Genomic DNA, 18,562 nt, shown 5'->3' with positions numbered 1-18,562 from the left:
CGGACAATTTGTACTGTATGTCAGAACGGATGGGAAGCCAGGGTAGACAACGAAGTAGAGGGGTGGCGTGGTCACGTGTCCTGCTCTAAGCACCAGATAACAATACTGAATGTGCATTGAAGACTTTAGTTTCAAAGAACGAATAAAAATAATGCTTTTCTTCTTAAGAGTTTTGTATGCAGAAAATATGTTCAGGTAAAATGTCTTGTAAAAATTGCATATTTATGACAACTATATTTACTTGTTATCTTGGAAATCAGTTTCACCCTCCCATCCTCTTTCCACAATAGATCACATAAACACAGAAAGTAAGAAATATCTATTTTTTGAAATTTTCACCCCAATTTCTTTGTCATCTACATGCCATGTACGTGATGAACAAGATGGGACTAGCTTTAGTCCCTTAAACATCAGTTTTGTACATCTGTATATAGTTGTTTTCAATAACAAACGGTAATGCTTGTCACTTAATTTTATTTGTACCAGATACATTTATGTGTATATTTACACATTGTGCTTCAGACAAAAGACATACTCTCCCTTGCCTCCCTCCCTCATGTATGCATACACATCTACACACACACAACCACAGCATTCACCGATATTCACACACATTGTTATGTAAAGTGGCAGTTAGCTCATTATACAAGTAGCCTCCCCTTGACATCAACGTATTAAACATTTACTGTCTAGTCACACAAACACAGACATACTCTGAACACGTGACACAAAGTTGTTCTTTATTGTGATTTAAAGTGATATTTCTGTTCCTGATACTTCATAAAATACTTTGACAGGAATTGAAAACTTGTGATGTTTGTGCGCTCCACGACCTTTGACCAGCAGGAAGCTGTGTGTGACGGTAACTACTGTAACACTCATGTCTGTCACAGGTTTAACTTCGACACTGTGTGTGACAAGCTGCTGACACAAGTTCCTCGTCTCCATCTTTGGGCGGCAAGTTGTTACCATGGAATCGCACCCGCCGGCTGGCAAGTGGAATGTTTAACCAGACCCCTCCGCTCTCCTCCGGCCGTCGTCAGGGAAGTCGAGCAGAACTGGAGAATCACTGAGGACCGTGTTGTCCTGCCGTACAGTGAGCGAGGTGTGCCCGACCACACAGACGGCCCGCCAGTCAGACGATTATTTCATGAAGGTCAAGGTCACTCAGGTGAAAATCCTGGTAACTGTGTGACGTGCGGTCGTGACGTGGCAAGATTTCTACACAGTCTCCGTGTTGGTGTTACAGGTAGGTGTAGGTATTGTGTAGTGTAACGTGTGTTGACAGATAAACAGTTATCAGTGTGATAAATAACAAACAGGTGAGAAACATTGTTGTGAAGATGAGTGACATGTCCCTTCACCTAACTGGCTACACGGTGACAGCTCTTCATCACATTTTGTCTTTACACTTTCATCTGCGTATTATTATAATTATTATTATTATTATTATTATTATTATTATTATTATATTTGTGGATTGGTTATTGTGTCTTCACAACTTGTCTCAGTTTTCTAGAACATTTTTATTCAACTGTAACATCTGCGCCATGTTGCCCTGTTCATCATTTGTATTACTTGTGTCTACGTCACTGACACTTCTAACGTGTTTGGCACTGCTAACCACTCAGTTTTCTAGTTTGTGATGTGCGGACCTGTGTCCTATGGCTGCACTGTGTGTAGAGTAGATGTTTGTGTCCTCTTCACCTCAACGATGTGACTGACGATGAGTGTGACATCAGGGATTGGTGGTTGTATGTCGTCTGCTCCATGTGTGTTTGAGGCTGCTGTCACGATGGCTTGTGTGTGGATACTTACCTGTGTTACCTACAACTGAAGTATTCAGGTGAATCTTTGTTCTCCTCCTGTTGACTGTGTGAGACCTGAAATGTTGCTGTGTGTAACGCCGTTGTTTTTGTTGTTTACTTTGTGTACAACATGTTGAGTTAACCTACAGTGTGATTGTGGTGTGGAGTCTGATAATCCACATGGACATTGCTGACTGCTTATGTCAAAGGTCATAGCGGGAAATTGCGCTGTCAAGATATCATCATCATCATCATCATCATCCTGTCTTAGTCACGTGTGTCTGTCATTTTATGTGGTGTTTATATCCATGTGTCTGTCAGTGTGTAAGCGGTATTTCCGACCAGTAACTAATAATAGAAACTTACTTTGAACGTTAACAGAGAATGTCACGACAACAGCCACGACCGTCACCTCCACCAACGGCACAACAACACCGCCCTGCCTACAGTGGAGAGACGTGCTGGTGTTGTACTGGCGTAACATTAGAGACGACTCGGGTATGGTGAAAGCACTTAAAGAAGCGGGTATCCCAGTGCGGGTGATGAATGACGATGACATCGAGGACGTGGTCACAGCCCGCAGTGACGTGGTGTGGGTGACGTCTCCATATGTTGTTAAGGGTCTGGAGAGGAAAGTCATCGTCTGTGAGGATTTTTTTCCTGGAGACCTGTTGCACTCCATGTCACGGTGTACGTCACAACTTGTGATTGTCCACAAATGAAGGATATTAGATGTCATCACCTCGTGACACATATGATACGATAAGATATGACACATTTATTTATACGTGTTGTGTATGACACATTTATTTACGTTTACTCACAACAGGAAGTGCAGTCGGTGTCTCGATCTCCTTACACATCAACACGTGTAAACATCAACATCATACAGTGGGCTTGTTTGTATAACAACTAGCGTCAACAATACTACCCTAGACGCTGAGTATTGTTTACATAACTAGTGTCATCATCAACTTGCTACAGACTGGGTCTTGTTTACACAACAACTAGTGTTAACCACATTATCATACGGCAAACACACTGGGTGTTGTTTACTTAACCTTAAGGTCAGGGTTAGAGGATGAACTTGATGACCTCCTGTTACCACAACACTAACCAGTCAACTGTTATATCTAAACTGTAGGCTTGAAAATCTCGAATCAAGATTGTTTACCAACAAAAATCAATCAACATCCTTAGAATGAATGTTTGTTAGAAATAACATGTCAACACTAATGCGTTTGAGTGTTTACGTGCTGCGCTTTTGTTGTTGTGGTTTTTGCAATGTAGCAGATGTAGATGTAAGTCGGAGCGTAGCTTATTGAACTAACACTACACCATCACCTGTCATCTCCTGTCTCTACATGTTACTCAGTCAACACTACAACCTGGAGTCACCTGACCTGAGATTCTGTCATCCTGGGGTTACACTGCCTCTCTATCAGTTGTTACTGTTGTCGACTGTTGTGTGCTTGTGTCAGCTGACATCACCCACGATGTTAATTCGTATTTTCAGTGTCAATGATGGTTGTGGGAAGGTTTAGCGATATTTCAGTTCTTGTGAGAAGGGAGATTAATGGGGACCTAATGCCACCAAACGAATTACTGGCCGTAGCACTTGGGGCGAGATGGGTTCTACAGGGGAAATAAAAAAGCACCAATGATATAACCAAGATTTTGCATAAATTAATATCTTGGGCCAAGATACACTTGAGTGCCATAATATTACCAGGATTAAGCGAAGTCTTGACCGATGTTTAGTTCCCAGTTTGGACCAGTATTACAGCCAAGGAAAGGCCAATATTGGTGCCAATGAAGGCGAACAAAGCCCCACTCTTCGGCCAGTTTTGTGTGTGCTGGGTTGTTAGTTCACAACAACTGTAACTTTCCATTATTTACATGAAATGTTTATTGTTCCATTATGTAAAGAAGAGCCTTATATAAACCCAGAGAAAAAAAAAAGAAAAGCAATTTAAGGAAGAGGCATTGCAAAAAGCAAACCCTTGATGTGCTTCTCAGCCTGCCCTGTTACCTTCTCTTCCATTTCCACTTTGTAATGTAAAATAATTTTTTATTGAAATTTAATTTTGTATGACAATTTCTAGAATAAACTAGGGGAGATAAGTAACTGCTTCTAGGAAACTAAAGTTATCTCCCCTTTTCAGCCCATGAAACCAAACTATGGTAAAGACATGGCATGCAGAGTCTCTGTTTGTTTGTATAAACACAGTCCACTCCAGGCTTTTTTCCTGTAGTCTTAGCTCTCCCTTGAGTTGCCGCCGAACTGGAGAAGATCTTCAATCTAGAAATCAAAGAAGTTTTATATTTCTTACAGGATAACGGGTGTACGTCATTTTACAGTTAAGGGTATGTCACATTTGCTGAAGCTACTGTCATTTTTATCACACTTTCATATTTGAGAAATTCAGCAGACTCCATTCATAGGAACCTAGTGACCGAAGAAAGACAAAATTGAAGAATACTTTAAAACAAGTTTCTTGCGGAAAAGTAATTTCAAAAGTGATGTTCTTGATCTGATTGTACCTGCTAAACTGTCCACCCCAACTGTAACCCTAACACCAACTGTAAAAGTTTGAAATGTGATTTTTCTTACTTTATGTTACTTTAATTTTTTTAATGGATTCGTGTCCAAACTGAAATCCTTGTTTTTAAAATTATTCGTTTGAAGCAAATTGGCTGACAAAGCTTCATTTAATGAATAAAGAAATGCCCTGATTCAATGTTATTGTCTGTGAGTTAATTAGCACTAAACATTGATTGGGCTAGACAATTGGCCTTTCCATTGTTTTGAGCAGTATAGTTTCCAGGGGGCAACCTCATGGTGATCTCATTATTTGTCTCACAAGCCACAAGCTGATCTCACTATTTGTTGTTTTTTTACGTGTTTTTTTTAAAAAAAATACCACAACATATATAAAGTAGCCATATTGTCTTCTAGTAGAATAAACACGGTTGTCATCAAATCGACAGTGTCTTGTGTTGGTCGGCTGAGAGCTCGCAGCACGATACATGGTGTCAGACGTGGGATTGTCATAATCACAGAGAATCAAGCAAGCTGCTGAATGTGGCTCCGTTTAGAGCGCCAGAACAATTCAATTTTTCCCAGCCAAATTTGTGGCCTGAGTGCAAACAACGATTTCAGCGTTTCAGATGTGCATCAAAACTAGACAAAGACGATGAAGCAGTTCAGGTCAGTGCCTTGATCTACACTATGGGCAACGACGCAGAACGCATTGTCACGCCGTTTGGTCTGGATGCACGACAGCGGCAAGAATACGACACTGTTCTGGAAAATTTTGATGACTACTTTGTGCCAAAACGCAATATCATCCATGAGCGTGCACGATTTCACGCCAGAAATCAGAAATCGGACGAAAGTATCGAAGAATACATTAGAGATTTATACGAGCTCGCTGCAAAGGCAGACGTAAGAGACAAGGATGAAGCTATCAGAGATCGCCTCGTGTTAGGGATCCTCGACAGAGACTTGTCCGAAAGATTACAATTAAAGGCAGATTTAACACTGCAAGACGCCATCTTGCAGGCAAGGCAATATGAGCAAGTGAAAGCACAGCTTTCTGACCAGCGTCGCACAAATGTGGACGCAGTGCAATTCAAGAAAAGTGCCTATGGTGGTGCTCAGCAAGTACATAGTCAGTGCAAAGGTGCAACTGGCAGTTTGCGCAGCTTCAGTGGTCGTCGTCGCGGTAGAGCAGAAAAGAGTGACTTTGCATCGTCAGCAGTTAACGTGTCAAGCTGTACTCGATGTGGCAGACGACACGCTAGCACATGTGTGTGCCCAGCTCATTGAAGGAAGTGTAACAAGTGTGGTAGGCTTGGACACTTTGCTACAGTGTGCAGAACAAAGTTAGTGCAGGCACTTGAAGAAAAACAAGTAAAGGAACATTTTGTAGGGACTTTGTGCAGTGACAGTAGAGAACCACCGTGGACAACTGTATTACAGTTTGGCGGTTGTGATGTCAAGTTCAAAATTGACACAGGGGCAGATGTTTCTGTCATTTCATCTACACAGTACAAAAAGTTGTCACCATGTCCCAAGCTATTGAAGACCAATGTAGTGTTAAAGAGTGCAGGAGGAGTCCTGAAGTGTGATGGACAGTTCATTACTACAACAAGAATTCATGACCAGCTTCATGTACTGAAAGTGTTTGTTGTGCAAGCAATCACTGAAAATCTGCCTAGTAGAGAAGCAGCATCCAGAATAGGTTTAGTGAAGAGGATAGAGGCTGTCAATGCCTTATTTGGAAAACTTGACAAGACGCCTGTGCAGTGTCCTCCAGTCAAAATCATCTTGAAAGAAAACATTGAGCCATACAGTGTTCATGCAGCAAGGAGAATACCAATACCATTGCTGGACAAGGTCAAGGAAGAATTAAAAAGAATGCAGGAAACAGGGATTATAGAGGAAATAACAGAGCCAACAGATTGGTGCTCTCCCATTGTGCCAGTAATGAAGAAATCAGGAAGCATACGTATTTGCGTTGATTACAAGAAGCTCAATACCGCAGTGAAGCGGGAGCAGTATACCTTGCCAACACTGGAAGATATTTTACATAAGCTTTCTGGATCAGCAGTTTACAGCAAGCTGGATGCAACATCAGGTTTCTATCAGATTCCCCTTGATCCAGATTCTGCAAAACTTACTACATTCATCACTCCATGTGGGAGATATTTCTTCAAGAGATTACCATTTGGTATTTCATCAGCTCCAGAGATTTTTCAGAGGACCATGGAGACTATCCTAAAGGATGTACCCAACATAATCTGCTATTTTGATGATATCCTTGTTTATAGTGAGAATGAACAAGCTCACGAGAAACATCTTGAGAGAGTCATGAAAACACTTGCCAGTGCTAACCTGAAACTCAACTATGAGAAATGTGAGCTCAGGAAGCATGAGATTGAATTGTTGGTTCATAGAATCAGCAAGAATGGAATTTCACCAGACCCAGGAAAGGTTGAAGCAATAATCGCCATGCCAGATCCAACTAATGTACCCGAGTTGAGGAGGATGCTGGGCATGTGCAACTTCTTAGGGCGGTATTTGCCAAGTCTGTCTACAGTACTTCAGCCATTGACGCAACTGCTGGGGAAGGATCGAGAGTGGAGTTGGGGCTCAATGCAAGTCAAAGCAATGGCAGATGTGAAGAAACTGCTTACTTCAGCACCAACGCTAGCATTCTACGATCCGGCAAAGCTTACAATTGTCAGCTCAGATGCTAGCAGTTATGGCATTGGTGGCGTGTTGCTACAGCAGCATCCTGAAGGTCTCAAAGCTGTGGCATATTGTTCAAGAACATTGACTGCTAGTGAATGCAGATATGACAGATAGAGAAAGAAACACTGGCAGCAGTCTGGGCTTGTGAAAAGTTCAGCAGATACCAATTGGTCTTGACAATGTTCGACTACAGACTGATCACAAACCTATTGTGCCACTAATCAACAATCGTGACTTGCAAGATACTCCTATCAGATGCCAACGCATGTTGATGCGCCTCATGAGATTCAGTATCACCGCAGAGTATGTGCCAGGGAAGAAGCTTGTCATCGCAGATGCTCTATCCCGAAGTCCTCAGTTAACCACTGCTGAATCTGAAGTTATAACACTTTCAGAAGATGTTGAGGCATATTTGAGTAGTGTAGACATTTGGTGGTCATGTGCAGCTTCAGACAAGCGTCTGAAAGAGATTGCAGAAGAGACAAGAAAAGACAGACTGATTCAAGCAACAATGCGCTACACTAATGAAGGCTGGCCAAAATACATTACAGATGTAGAAGATAATCTTCGTGACTATTATGCAGTGCGCATGGAACTTAGTGTGCACCATGGTCTCCTTACCAGAGGAACACGCATTGTTGTGCCAGCACCACTTCATGATGTAATCCTGAAGAGGATACATGAAGGTCATTTAGGAATCACCAAGTGCAGAGATAGAGCAAAAGCAGCAGTTTGGTGGCCAGGTATTAATGGCAGGATTAAAAAAATTGTTGAAGAATGCAGACATTGCCAGGAGAAGAAACCGACACAGAGCAAGGAACCTTTGATACCGACAGAATTACCACAGCGTGTATTCCAGAAGTGTGCAGCAGATTTGCTGGAATTCAAAGGACAATCATACCTTGTGTTTGTAGATTATTATTCGCGCTTTATTGATCTTGCGCATATCAAGATTAGTACATCAGCAGAAGTTATCAAACTTCTGAAGAGCATGTTTGCACGCCAAGGAATCCCAGAGATTCTTGTTACAGACAATGGAAGGCAATTCACATCTAAGATAAAAGGTCGAAGACGAAATGTAATGAAGAGCTGTCAGCCTTTTGGTAGTTAGGCAAACAACATCTCACATTCATCTTCACAAGACTGTCTCTCACCTGACTGTTATTTATCACACCGTTAACTCTTCACCAGTCAACAAACGTTACACTACACAATACCCACACCTACCTGTAACACCAACACGGAGACTGTGTAGGAAGCTGGCCACGTCACGACCGAACGTCACACAGTCAACTGGACTGACACCTGAGTGACCTTCACCGTGATACAGTCGTGTGACTGGCGGGCCGTCTGTGTGGTCGGCCACACCTCGCTCGCTGTACGGCAGGACATTGGGCACCCTACTGATTATAAAATTCTGCGCGACTTCCCTGACGACGGTTGGTGGAGAGCGGAGGGGTCTGGTTAAATATTCCACTTGCCAGCGGGCGGGGGCGGTTCCATGGAAACAACTTGCCGCCCAAAGATGGAGATGAGGAACTTGTGTCTGCAGCATGTCACACACAGTGCGGAAGTAGTATGCTCTGTGACAGACATGAGTGTTGCTATAGTTACCGTCTCACACAAACATCACAAGTTTTCAATTCCTGTCAAAGTATTTTATGAAGTATCAGCAACACAAATATCACTTTAAATCACAATAAACAACAACTGTTTGTCACGTGTTCAGTGTATGTCTGTGTTTGTGTGACTAGACAGTAATTGTGTAACACGCGGATGTCAAGGGGAGGCTACTTGTATGATAAGCTCACTGACACTGTACATAATAATGTGTGTGAATAGCGGTGAATGCTGTGGCTGTGTGTGTAGATATGTATACATGCATGAGGGAGGGAGGCAAGAGAGAGTAAATGTCTGTTGTCTGAAGCAGAATGTGTAAATATACACACAAATGTATCTTGTACAAATAACATTAAGGAATTAACAAGAGTTACCGTTTGTTACTGACAAGAATTGTGTACAGATGTACAAACTGATGTGTAAGGACTACAGCTAGTCTCATCTTGTTCAACACGTACATGGCAGGTAGATGATAAATAAATTGTGGTGTACATTTTCAAAATAGAAATATATTACTTTCTGTGTTTATGTCATCTATGGAGGAAATAAAATATCCCTGAAAATATATTCTGCTCCTAAGAACCAAAGCATTTTTTGTTTACCTTGAAGAAGAAGTCTTAAATGCACATTCAGTATTATTATCATCTGTTGAATAGATATTAAATCCATCAAATGGTGTAGTCTTCTGCTCCACATCTATGCTCACCGTCGGTGTTAGCTGTCACTGTGTGTTCATGAGGACAAATAACAAGTTTCTAAAATAGTTTTACCAGCAGTCTGGTAGCACATCGTTCTCGATATTTCTTACTTTTATACCTATTGTTTAAATGAAAGCTAGAAAGAGCGACCGTTTCTTTTGGAAGGTCGAGGTCAAGGTTTGTCACCTTTGTAACCACTATGGCAGTCGGCGCATACGTACAATATGTCCGTGCAAAAAGCATGTGCGAAAAAAAAAAGAGTGGCGTAAAGGAGAGAAACTTCTGTGAGCAGGACAGGTGTCCCTCTTATTATCACCTGTTAAACATCTGGTGATGATTCTAAGATCAAAGTGAGTGGCATTTACTTGCGTGTCTATCATCACACGATGTACTACTCACTTCACTTCATCAGCGATGACGTACAACGACCCTCCTCTTGCTGCCTGTGACAAGTCGTTGACGGCCTTCTCCGCCTCATCATCATAATAAAGGTCATACTGCAGGAGGTGAGGCTCACCATGTGATACACCTGCTGACTGTTGTGTGTTTACTGTCTGCAGCAACAGGTGATACATCATGATGCACGCTGCAAGACTCTCATGACAAGTACTGACAACGTAGACGCGGTGACCACCAAGCAGCCATTTTATACCCATCATCAGCAGCACCACAGTTTTACCTGTACCGGGCGGTCCGGTGACATACACTGTGGGAGGCGCCGTGTGTAGCAGGTGAAGTTGCTCCGGGAAGAGTGTGATGACAGCAGTGTAGCACTGTCCTGTCCACCACACGGCCTGACCCAGGGTCTTGACACTCACACGTGGAGGACTTGTACATGGCACAGTCACTGTTGTCGCCGGACCACAGAATCTAGTAAAGTCACATCAGTTGGTGTGTGTTACAAAAACAATTACTAGTATTTTACAATTAATAATAAGTTAATGCTTAATAAGTTGATTTTTTCGCAAAAAAAATACATAATTATTATGAAAACTAAAGAGCAGCTTTTTTTTTACTCTGAAACTTATGTTCACTTAAGAACTTTCTGAAGATTATTTCTATAATGGACCCAATGATTTGTTCCAAATTAAAAATTGAACTTCTCCAGCACAATGAAAAACAGCATAATAAAAAGCTTTAAGGAAAAATAGGTTTATACTTTAACAAGTTTACAGCAGGCAGTTACTGAGCTGGAAGTAATAAAAGTACTCAGAAAAAACAAGAGAATAATTATATCACTGTGACAATGGATCGCCTCCGCAAACAGTCGGACTTGGATATCTTTACATCTTTTTTTTTTTCTGAACCTGAAACTACATCAGTGGATGACTACAGGTTTCATGAGCTACATATGCGCTGTAAACATCACACCTAACACACTTTCCCACCATGCTAGTCCTTTTTTCACACCTTCCCTGCTCGTCTTCCTTTTGCAATATCTTGTTACTCTCAGTTCTGTTCTTGTTGTTTGGTTCCTCTGTGTTTTGTAAATTTAATTGTATTGATCTTTAGTACAGTTGTTTAGCTCGTGTGTCATTTGGTTTTTTTTTTTCCTGTCAATATTTTGTTTTTGTTCTTAGGATCAAAGTGTATTCTCGTTATTAGTGGGAGTTTGCGGTTTATAAATTTTGCATTTTTATTATTATTACTATATGACGACAGAGTTCCTCTCTGTGTTGGGAGTGAGTTTTGCATGTTTTCTTTGTGTGAATGAGTGAAAGCCTTCCAGTGAAAAAAAGTGGCAGGTCTAGTATGGGTTACGTTTGATATATATTCTTTTCACACTATAAAAATACAAACATTTGAGATTCAATAAAATTTTTAATCTCACGAATTTCTACAAGGTTCGGACAAACGTTTATGTCAGCAAATTCCTGTAAACACTAAAATGCGATCTGACGGTCATGTTTGTGTTGCAGTTACAACTGACTGCTGATAATGACATGTGTACAATGTAAAAGTAATGTAAGGTGTGTCACTGTGGTCACAGTTGTGAGGCGCGTGTAGTCGTGACGTCAGCAGGTGTGACTGTTAGTGTGGTTACAGCGCGTGTCGCCCATTTACCAGCGTGTCTGCAAGTGAGGACTGTCGTGTATACTGTGAATAAAGTGTTGTTGGAAATATCTTTCACTGCAAATACTCATTTTCTTGGAGAGGTTGACACCTTAGATTGAGGACCAACAGACACGCCATTGACGACGACATCGGCGCTAGGGACTTGTGCTTCGTCGCCCATCAACATCAAATTTCCACAATTTCTCTGTAACATCTGGTAACAGTTACCCAACCCTGTTCAAGAGCAAAATCTTACTTTTGAAATATAGCCAGTTGACGATTTCTCTGACGAGAACAGCGACGTGAGCACTGATGTCACATCTAACATCGTACACGACAGGACTTAGACTGTGACAGTGTTGTGACTACACATTATTGTAATATTTACCTGGCTACCAGTGTCTTGTACAACTCAGGTGTCATGTGACTGACAGGTCCAGCCCCAGCCACACGTCGCTGCCACCAGTGTCCGAGTTCCCTCAGCACGTGACTACTGACGTCACACGGGGTCGTGGGGTCAGACAACTGATCACAGCACAGACACAGACCTGGGATGTTGGAGGGATCTGTTGTTCCCAGACACCGACACAGGGCCTGTGACAGATCCACGTCATGGTATGTGACAAGAGTAAAATATAGAGATAACAGTAAAATTAACGAAAATTAACGAACCCTGAGCAGTAAAGTATTAAGTACAATGTAAATACAAATCAGAAGCTTAGAATGGCTGTAACAAGATAATAATGTTGTTCAAAGAGATGCAACAACTGTCTACATCCAATGACTTTATTGACAGAAATGGTTCTGAGATGGCGTGAAGACAATAATGGGCACAAAAGTAGAAATCGTTTATTTGCCAAGTAACACTACACTGTGAATTTGATTTGATAACAACCGTCACTTACACACACGTGTGAACCCCGCTACTCGCACTGATATTTATACATATACCTTCACCCAAATAAATATTTGAACTATAAACAAATACATACACACTATCACTATATTTCATGGACATTCACACACACTGTCCACATTATCGGTTCGTCATGTATTGACCTTTTTTTTACACTTTGTAATTTATATTATAGAATACATGTAAAGTAAGAGAAAAGTACTGAAACCTGAATGAGGAGGTTGTCGCCGGAGATGGCCTGTTGTAGTTGACGAGTCGTGAGGTTGGGGAAGGCGATGACCTTAGTGACGGGCAGACCGGGAGCGATGTCGGACACCAGGTGAGACAACATGGCCTCCGCCTTGTCCAGCTGTGACATGGCCTTACTCAGTTTCTGTCTAATGTTATTGTCTACATCCTGCTGTGACATGTTTACAGATTGAATATTGTCACCCAGTGCCTTCACCTCACAGACTACCAGTCCGTACTGTCAATGAATCAGAAGCACATCAAAGTCTCCCTGTTTCCAGTTGTGTGGTAGAGAAGGAGGAAGGTTGGAGGGTCGGGGTAGGTGGGTAGCGGCGGCAGCGTAACAAGGTTCACCCAGGTACTGTCCGAACTGAAGCTGAGTCATTCCAACCATCACATCGCTGTTCCCTTCGCACATTTTCTGAAGACAAACATCCGCTGCATGGCAGCATCGTCTCTGACATCACTGTCCTGAAGGCGAGGAGGCTGAGGAATGGACGGATGAGCAGCAGAAGATGAACTCGTCGGCACTTGGTTAGACTGACCAGCCTGTCCAGGTGGTGGTTCAAGGACCAGAACCTCCTGACCAGCAGCTGACTGTCTAGTCATGGGCACGCGGTTGACGTAGACAGGAGGCAGGAAGTAGGCGCGAGAGTCGAGATCAGGGAACGCGGCCTCCACCCACTGTAGCCAGAATGTCTGGGCCTGGTCTGGTAATGGATGATAAGAATCTTCATACCTGGTACAGGTGAGGGGTTGGGGTCAAACTTTACATCAGCGCCTGCATTTTTCTTTACATCTTCCAGGGGCCGTGTTGTCACTTTAAAAACAAATTATAAGGGATTGTCCATGTACATACACATTTCTTAAAATTATAACATGCAAATGTTTTGGAACTGATTATTTATCATTACGAGGAGCTGTAATGGTTGATTGCGCTAATGATATGTTTTATTTAATCTTCACATCGAACACAGATCATCATTACTGTACTCGTGATCATACAGCTGCTCATTATGATTCTCATTTCTCTGTCGGTTATCCGCCATTTTTATGGCTTTACTGATTATGTTTACATGTGAATGTTATAGCACTACTTTTTCTGCTATTTTCATCAATTGTCAGTTTAAAAAAGTAAAGCATATTAAAATACAACATACCTGTATCTGTAAGTAGTGCCGCCTGTTCATCAGTCACAGCGTGTAGGTAAACTTGACCCCGCCACCGCCTCTACAACTCTGTCTACCACCTCGTCTTTAGGCGCTTTCCCTGTGATAGTCATTACAGTGAGAGGAGAACATCGTGAGACTGAAATCACGGTACATCACTGAGATGATCATTACAGGATGACATTAAATATCTACATCAGCATTATATACTAGCTTACAGGTGTTTATACAACAACAGTAGGAGGATACAAATAGTTTCAGTACTGTAAGCGTGCAGGGAAGGAGAGTGGCTCACCTGAGCAGACGACGGATGACCAGAATTGGTGACAGTTATCTTGGTATCACCCTGTACATCATAAATATCTTACATCACATTTGGACCTGAATTCATTGTTCGAAGGTGATTCCTCCCTCCGCCAATGTTATATAGATCGAGCGTGGGTTCTGCACACGTGATGTTATCTCCACTCTTGGTGAGAAACCAGCGCTTGACTGTCACTAAAATAGAAGACTATGGAAAACGAGGACTGCGAGGACTGGGTCACGTGATGTGAGGGCGGCAGACGACTTTAGTCTCAGCCAGCATCGCACATCGTCACCACTTCAGCTCTCGTCAGGATGCTGACATCGCCTGGTTGTGTCCCACTCGGATGTAGGGTCCAACTACTTCCAGCTCTCAATGTCGCCTTTGTATTATGTACAACATGACAACCTTCACTGGGACTCCATACATTGTATCGTGTCAGACATGTTCTTAAAGACCGTCATCGCACAAGGCATAAATTGAGAGAACATCACAGAAACAGAAGACTTGGAAAAGAACATTAGAGAGCCAGTCACAGGACATAGAAATTACATGGGTCCAACTGACAGGGGCCGCCCTATACTGGGTCCGCTGGCGATGTCTTGTTGCTGCCCTATGCTCCCCGAGGAGTAGCAAGGAATAAACAAAAATAATGTAAGGACCTTGTGTATTAACAGCAAAGAGCTAAGTACAATTGTGTGTATAAAGCAAGCAGCTCAGTACAATGTACCCGTAATAAAACGACGAGAACAAGACAAGGACTGTGATGTACACGGATTATTCTTAGCTGTGTCGCCGAGTCTTCAAACATTGTGTGTAGGCGACCAACCTCGACATACAGAGAGAAAGATAAACGTGAACAGTAACTGATTGTGTTCTCTAGTTCCTGTAGCTTATATCCGGTTTCTAAATAAGTTACAGACATTAGTGAGGAACGAGTGGTTACGGGCGAGTAATCACGTGAGCTGTCATGCTAGTGTCTGTGAAGATGTTTGTCCGGTTGTAGTTTCCTGACCACTCGTCATGTAGACAAAGTGTCGTTGTGTAACACAAGTCTGTAGGTGACGGCACGTGCAGCCTTCACACAACGTCCCTGTTGTGGTCATCACGTGTCTCTCCACACTCTGGACGATTCCTGTAGTTATTCTCCTGGCTTCTGGTAGAATTAGTGACTGGAGAGTTTGTTGACCAGAGGAACGCTTTTTTTGAACAAAGACATTAACTGCGAGACACCTACGAGCTCTGATGAAGTGTATGAGGTCTGCAGTTTGACATCTTGGACAAGCAGCTAGAGACTATACAATGTGTTGTGATATTGTCCACTTGTGTACAGGTCACCAATATTAATGATAATGGTACATGTGAACATACCATCATCGGTTCAGCTGGGAAATAGAGTAGGTACAATCATATGAATTAAATGTAATTGGTGTACACTGCTTATGAGTTTATGTTTTGTAACCTCCTCGTCTACACCTAGTAGCGAGTATCTAATAGCAATATAAATAATGTCAATTAAGTACTTTGCACTAATCAATCAATCAATCAATCAATTTAAACTTTATTATCTCACGCGGAAAAGAAAGGAGATTTACAAGACGTGTAAAACACTGGCTTATAATAAAACTATAATAAAAACCTTAATAACAACTTTAATTCCCTCAAAACTATCATCTCACACAAACACCGTACAGTCCATGTAAATAACCCAACCTAAATAAGAAACAACACTAAAACTATATTCACAAAAACACACACCCACTGTAGGGCTGTAGAATTAAAATGAATTACTACTAGATATCTTGCTATGCTAGTTTTGCTAAAAACAGTTTCTAGCTTGACTTCTCTGAAGAACTGCGTAACATTGCCCACCCCTGACATTTCTACCATCGCAATACACAACTCAACATCAATACATAAACGAGACTATGAACCATAAATTTCACATTAATGTCCCAACTGTTCAACCCAATAGTTCAACTCACTGTTTGGAGAATGTCGCAGAGACGTTCACTGTCAAACACACCACTACTCTTCCTTGGAGATTCGTCCGCACATAATCCTCCTCTAATAATCTTCCTCCAATATCTTACACTTTCAAAGTCCCCGTACCGCAAGTGTTGATTCAGTCTAGGCACTCGGTTGGTGACACGACCACTTCAATAATGACAATAATCACAATAACCACAATAATCACAATAACCACAATTCCAGAGCAAAACATTCGCTCACTCAGTCCACCGCCAGACTTTTTTGCTGTCGTCTGCTCCCTTTCTGTTTCTTTTCTCCCCAAAAACGTAAAATAAAATAAAAAATTGCGTCAGATTAACACGTTAGATTATGACGTCAAATTATGACGCAGCAACCCCCTCCTCCCCTCGCTCATACACGGGTAAGGGCGATAATGCCTGCCTAACAACAGACAGAGGCAACAACTCCCAGCTGCTAACAGTTCCTGAATAGATTTCTTCACATTTACAACGAGGTCCAAGTGTTTCGCTGTTCTGTATAGAAAACTGAACTGGTTGTGTAAGCCAACCATTGTATCAGAAAACAGAGCAATGTCGTCTGAAAATAACAGAGAAAAGACTGGATTAACTCTACTAATCCAGATAATCATGTTGCTGTAAATTTTATTTCTTGCTCTTAAAGCCCAGGGCCTAGATGCGCAACAACAAATTTCATTAAAAGCCTGGTTCTTTCAAAAATCGTTCTTATTAATTACTTGCGTTTCCAACTGATTTAGAAATGTTCTACCTTTGATTTTCTGTTTCAAATTAATATCGGAATGGAGCTGTTCTGAAACAGTTTTAAAGGTGATGACAGTGGTTATCAGCGAGAACATCAGAGAAGAGAAGCTGACATCAGACGACGAGGACCGGCCTGTAGACGGGTTATCATCAACTTTGTAGCCCAGTCTTCACACAGACACTTGAACTGTAGTTGATGTGTGGTCCTGAGTACTGTAGCTGAACATCCGGGTACCAAACACGTCACACGACATTAGTAAGGACGAGTGGTTAGTGGGCAGAGTTGACAGCAGTCACGTGACTGTCATGCTAGTGTCTGTGAAGATGTTTGTCCGGTTGTAGTTTCCTGACCACTCGTCCTGTAGACAAAGTGTCGTTGTATCCCACAAGTCTGTAGGGTGAGGGCACGTGCAGCCTTCACACAACGTCACTGTTATCGTCGTCACTAGTCTCTCTAGACGATCCCTGTAGTTATCTCCCCTCACTTCTGGAATAATTAATGATGAAAGACAAAGTTTATTGACCAAAGAAAAGTTTTTAAACCAGACATAAACAGCGCAAACTTGTTCACACCATGAAAGCAGCGAGGTTGTATGAAGCTCACATTTATAGTCAACAACCCTTGAGCCTGACACAGAGTTCAAGAGGTCAAGGCAAGGAGTCACGTGACTGATTTGTGGGTGTGTCCAGTGTTTGTGTCTTTGTCAGCAAACATTTGTAACGATACGGATGTGGTGATTTATCGCACACTGGCGAATATACTTCAATACTATCTTTATATGTGGAAAACGTCGAGACCTGTGGCAGAAGCTGTCATTGTACCGGTCTTCAGAAAAGGAGACAAGAGAATGTTGCTACTGTGTGGTGAACTGAGTGAATGTTACGTGTCAATACTGAACACTAGATTGTATGACTGGCTGGAAAAAACAAGATTTTACCAGAATCACGAGCAGGATTAGAAAGGGATATTCAAGAACTGACCACATGTTCTCATTATATGTTATTATCCAGGAATTTCTTAGTAAACCCGCTGATGGCGTACGAGTCAGTCCAACACGAACCTCTCTTGAGACCATTAGTTAAATCCGGTGTTTTGCAAACATTTTGTAAGAGAGCAGTAATGGCGATGTATGACTCCCCGAAGGCATGCATTCTGATAAAGAAAGAAAAAAACCTACAGAGTCTATTCACTGTCTCTGCTGCCTCAATAGCTTAATGAAAGACCAACAGGAGGTCATCTGATGTCATTGCTACACACAGAATACAAATGTAATCGGATGACAAAATAACATTGATGTACTGGTTGCTGATGTACTGCTGTCTGGCTGGTGCTGAGTCTTGCAGCACAAACAATGCCATAACAAATAAAATCTGTTTGGGCTTTGAAAATTGCGAGTAGTAGTTTAAGTTGTCTTCTTTGACGAAGAACGGAATACACCTCTCTCAAACTCACTCTAACTTACCTTAACCAATGGATACTCCCAAACTGTGAAATATGATGGTAGGTTGTTTATGTTTATCTGCGTGAATTCTTGTGTAACACGGTTAAAAGTGTCCACGCCGCTACCTCAGTTTTTCTGATATGTACTACAACCATCAAGATTTACCACCGTACCAATGTCCAAGCTTTTATGACATTAAAATGGTTAAACGGCGAGTGTTGCAAGATATAATTTTATTGAGACGATGATACTCCACTCTTTAATGAGGCAACATAGTTAAAATTGCAAAAGTCGATGTCACGCGTCAGGGGA

The 18,562-nt window shown here is 41.9% G+C and overlaps 2 protein-coding genes across 2 annotated transcripts in view; both read right to left on the bottom strand.

Moving 5' to 3' along the window:
* Nucleotides 1–18,562, bottom strand: part of LOC112575596 (innexin unc-9-like) — a 180,133-nt gene that overhangs the window by 81,243 nt on the left and 80,328 nt on the right. The window lies entirely within an intron of this gene.
* Nucleotides 3,726–10,189, bottom strand: LOC112575607. Its single transcript, XM_025257582.1, has 3 exons — nt 9,786–10,189; nt 8,296–8,651; nt 3,726–4,110 (listed from the first exon to the last, which is right to left on the bottom strand). The coding sequence occupies exons 1-3, from the start codon at nt 10,043–10,045 to the stop codon at nt 4,106–4,108; spliced, it is 621 nt and encodes a 206-aa protein (XP_025113367.1). The 5' UTR covers nt 10,046–10,189; the 3' UTR covers nt 3,726–4,105.

The sequence above is a fragment of the Pomacea canaliculata genome, linkage group LG11 (assembly GCF_003073045.1).
Source record: "Pomacea canaliculata isolate SZHN2017 linkage group LG11, ASM307304v1, whole genome shotgun sequence".
NCBI lineage: Eukaryota > Metazoa > Mollusca > Gastropoda > Architaenioglossa > Ampullariidae > Pomacea > Pomacea canaliculata.
This window is presented reverse-complemented; position numbering and strand designations above follow the sequence as displayed.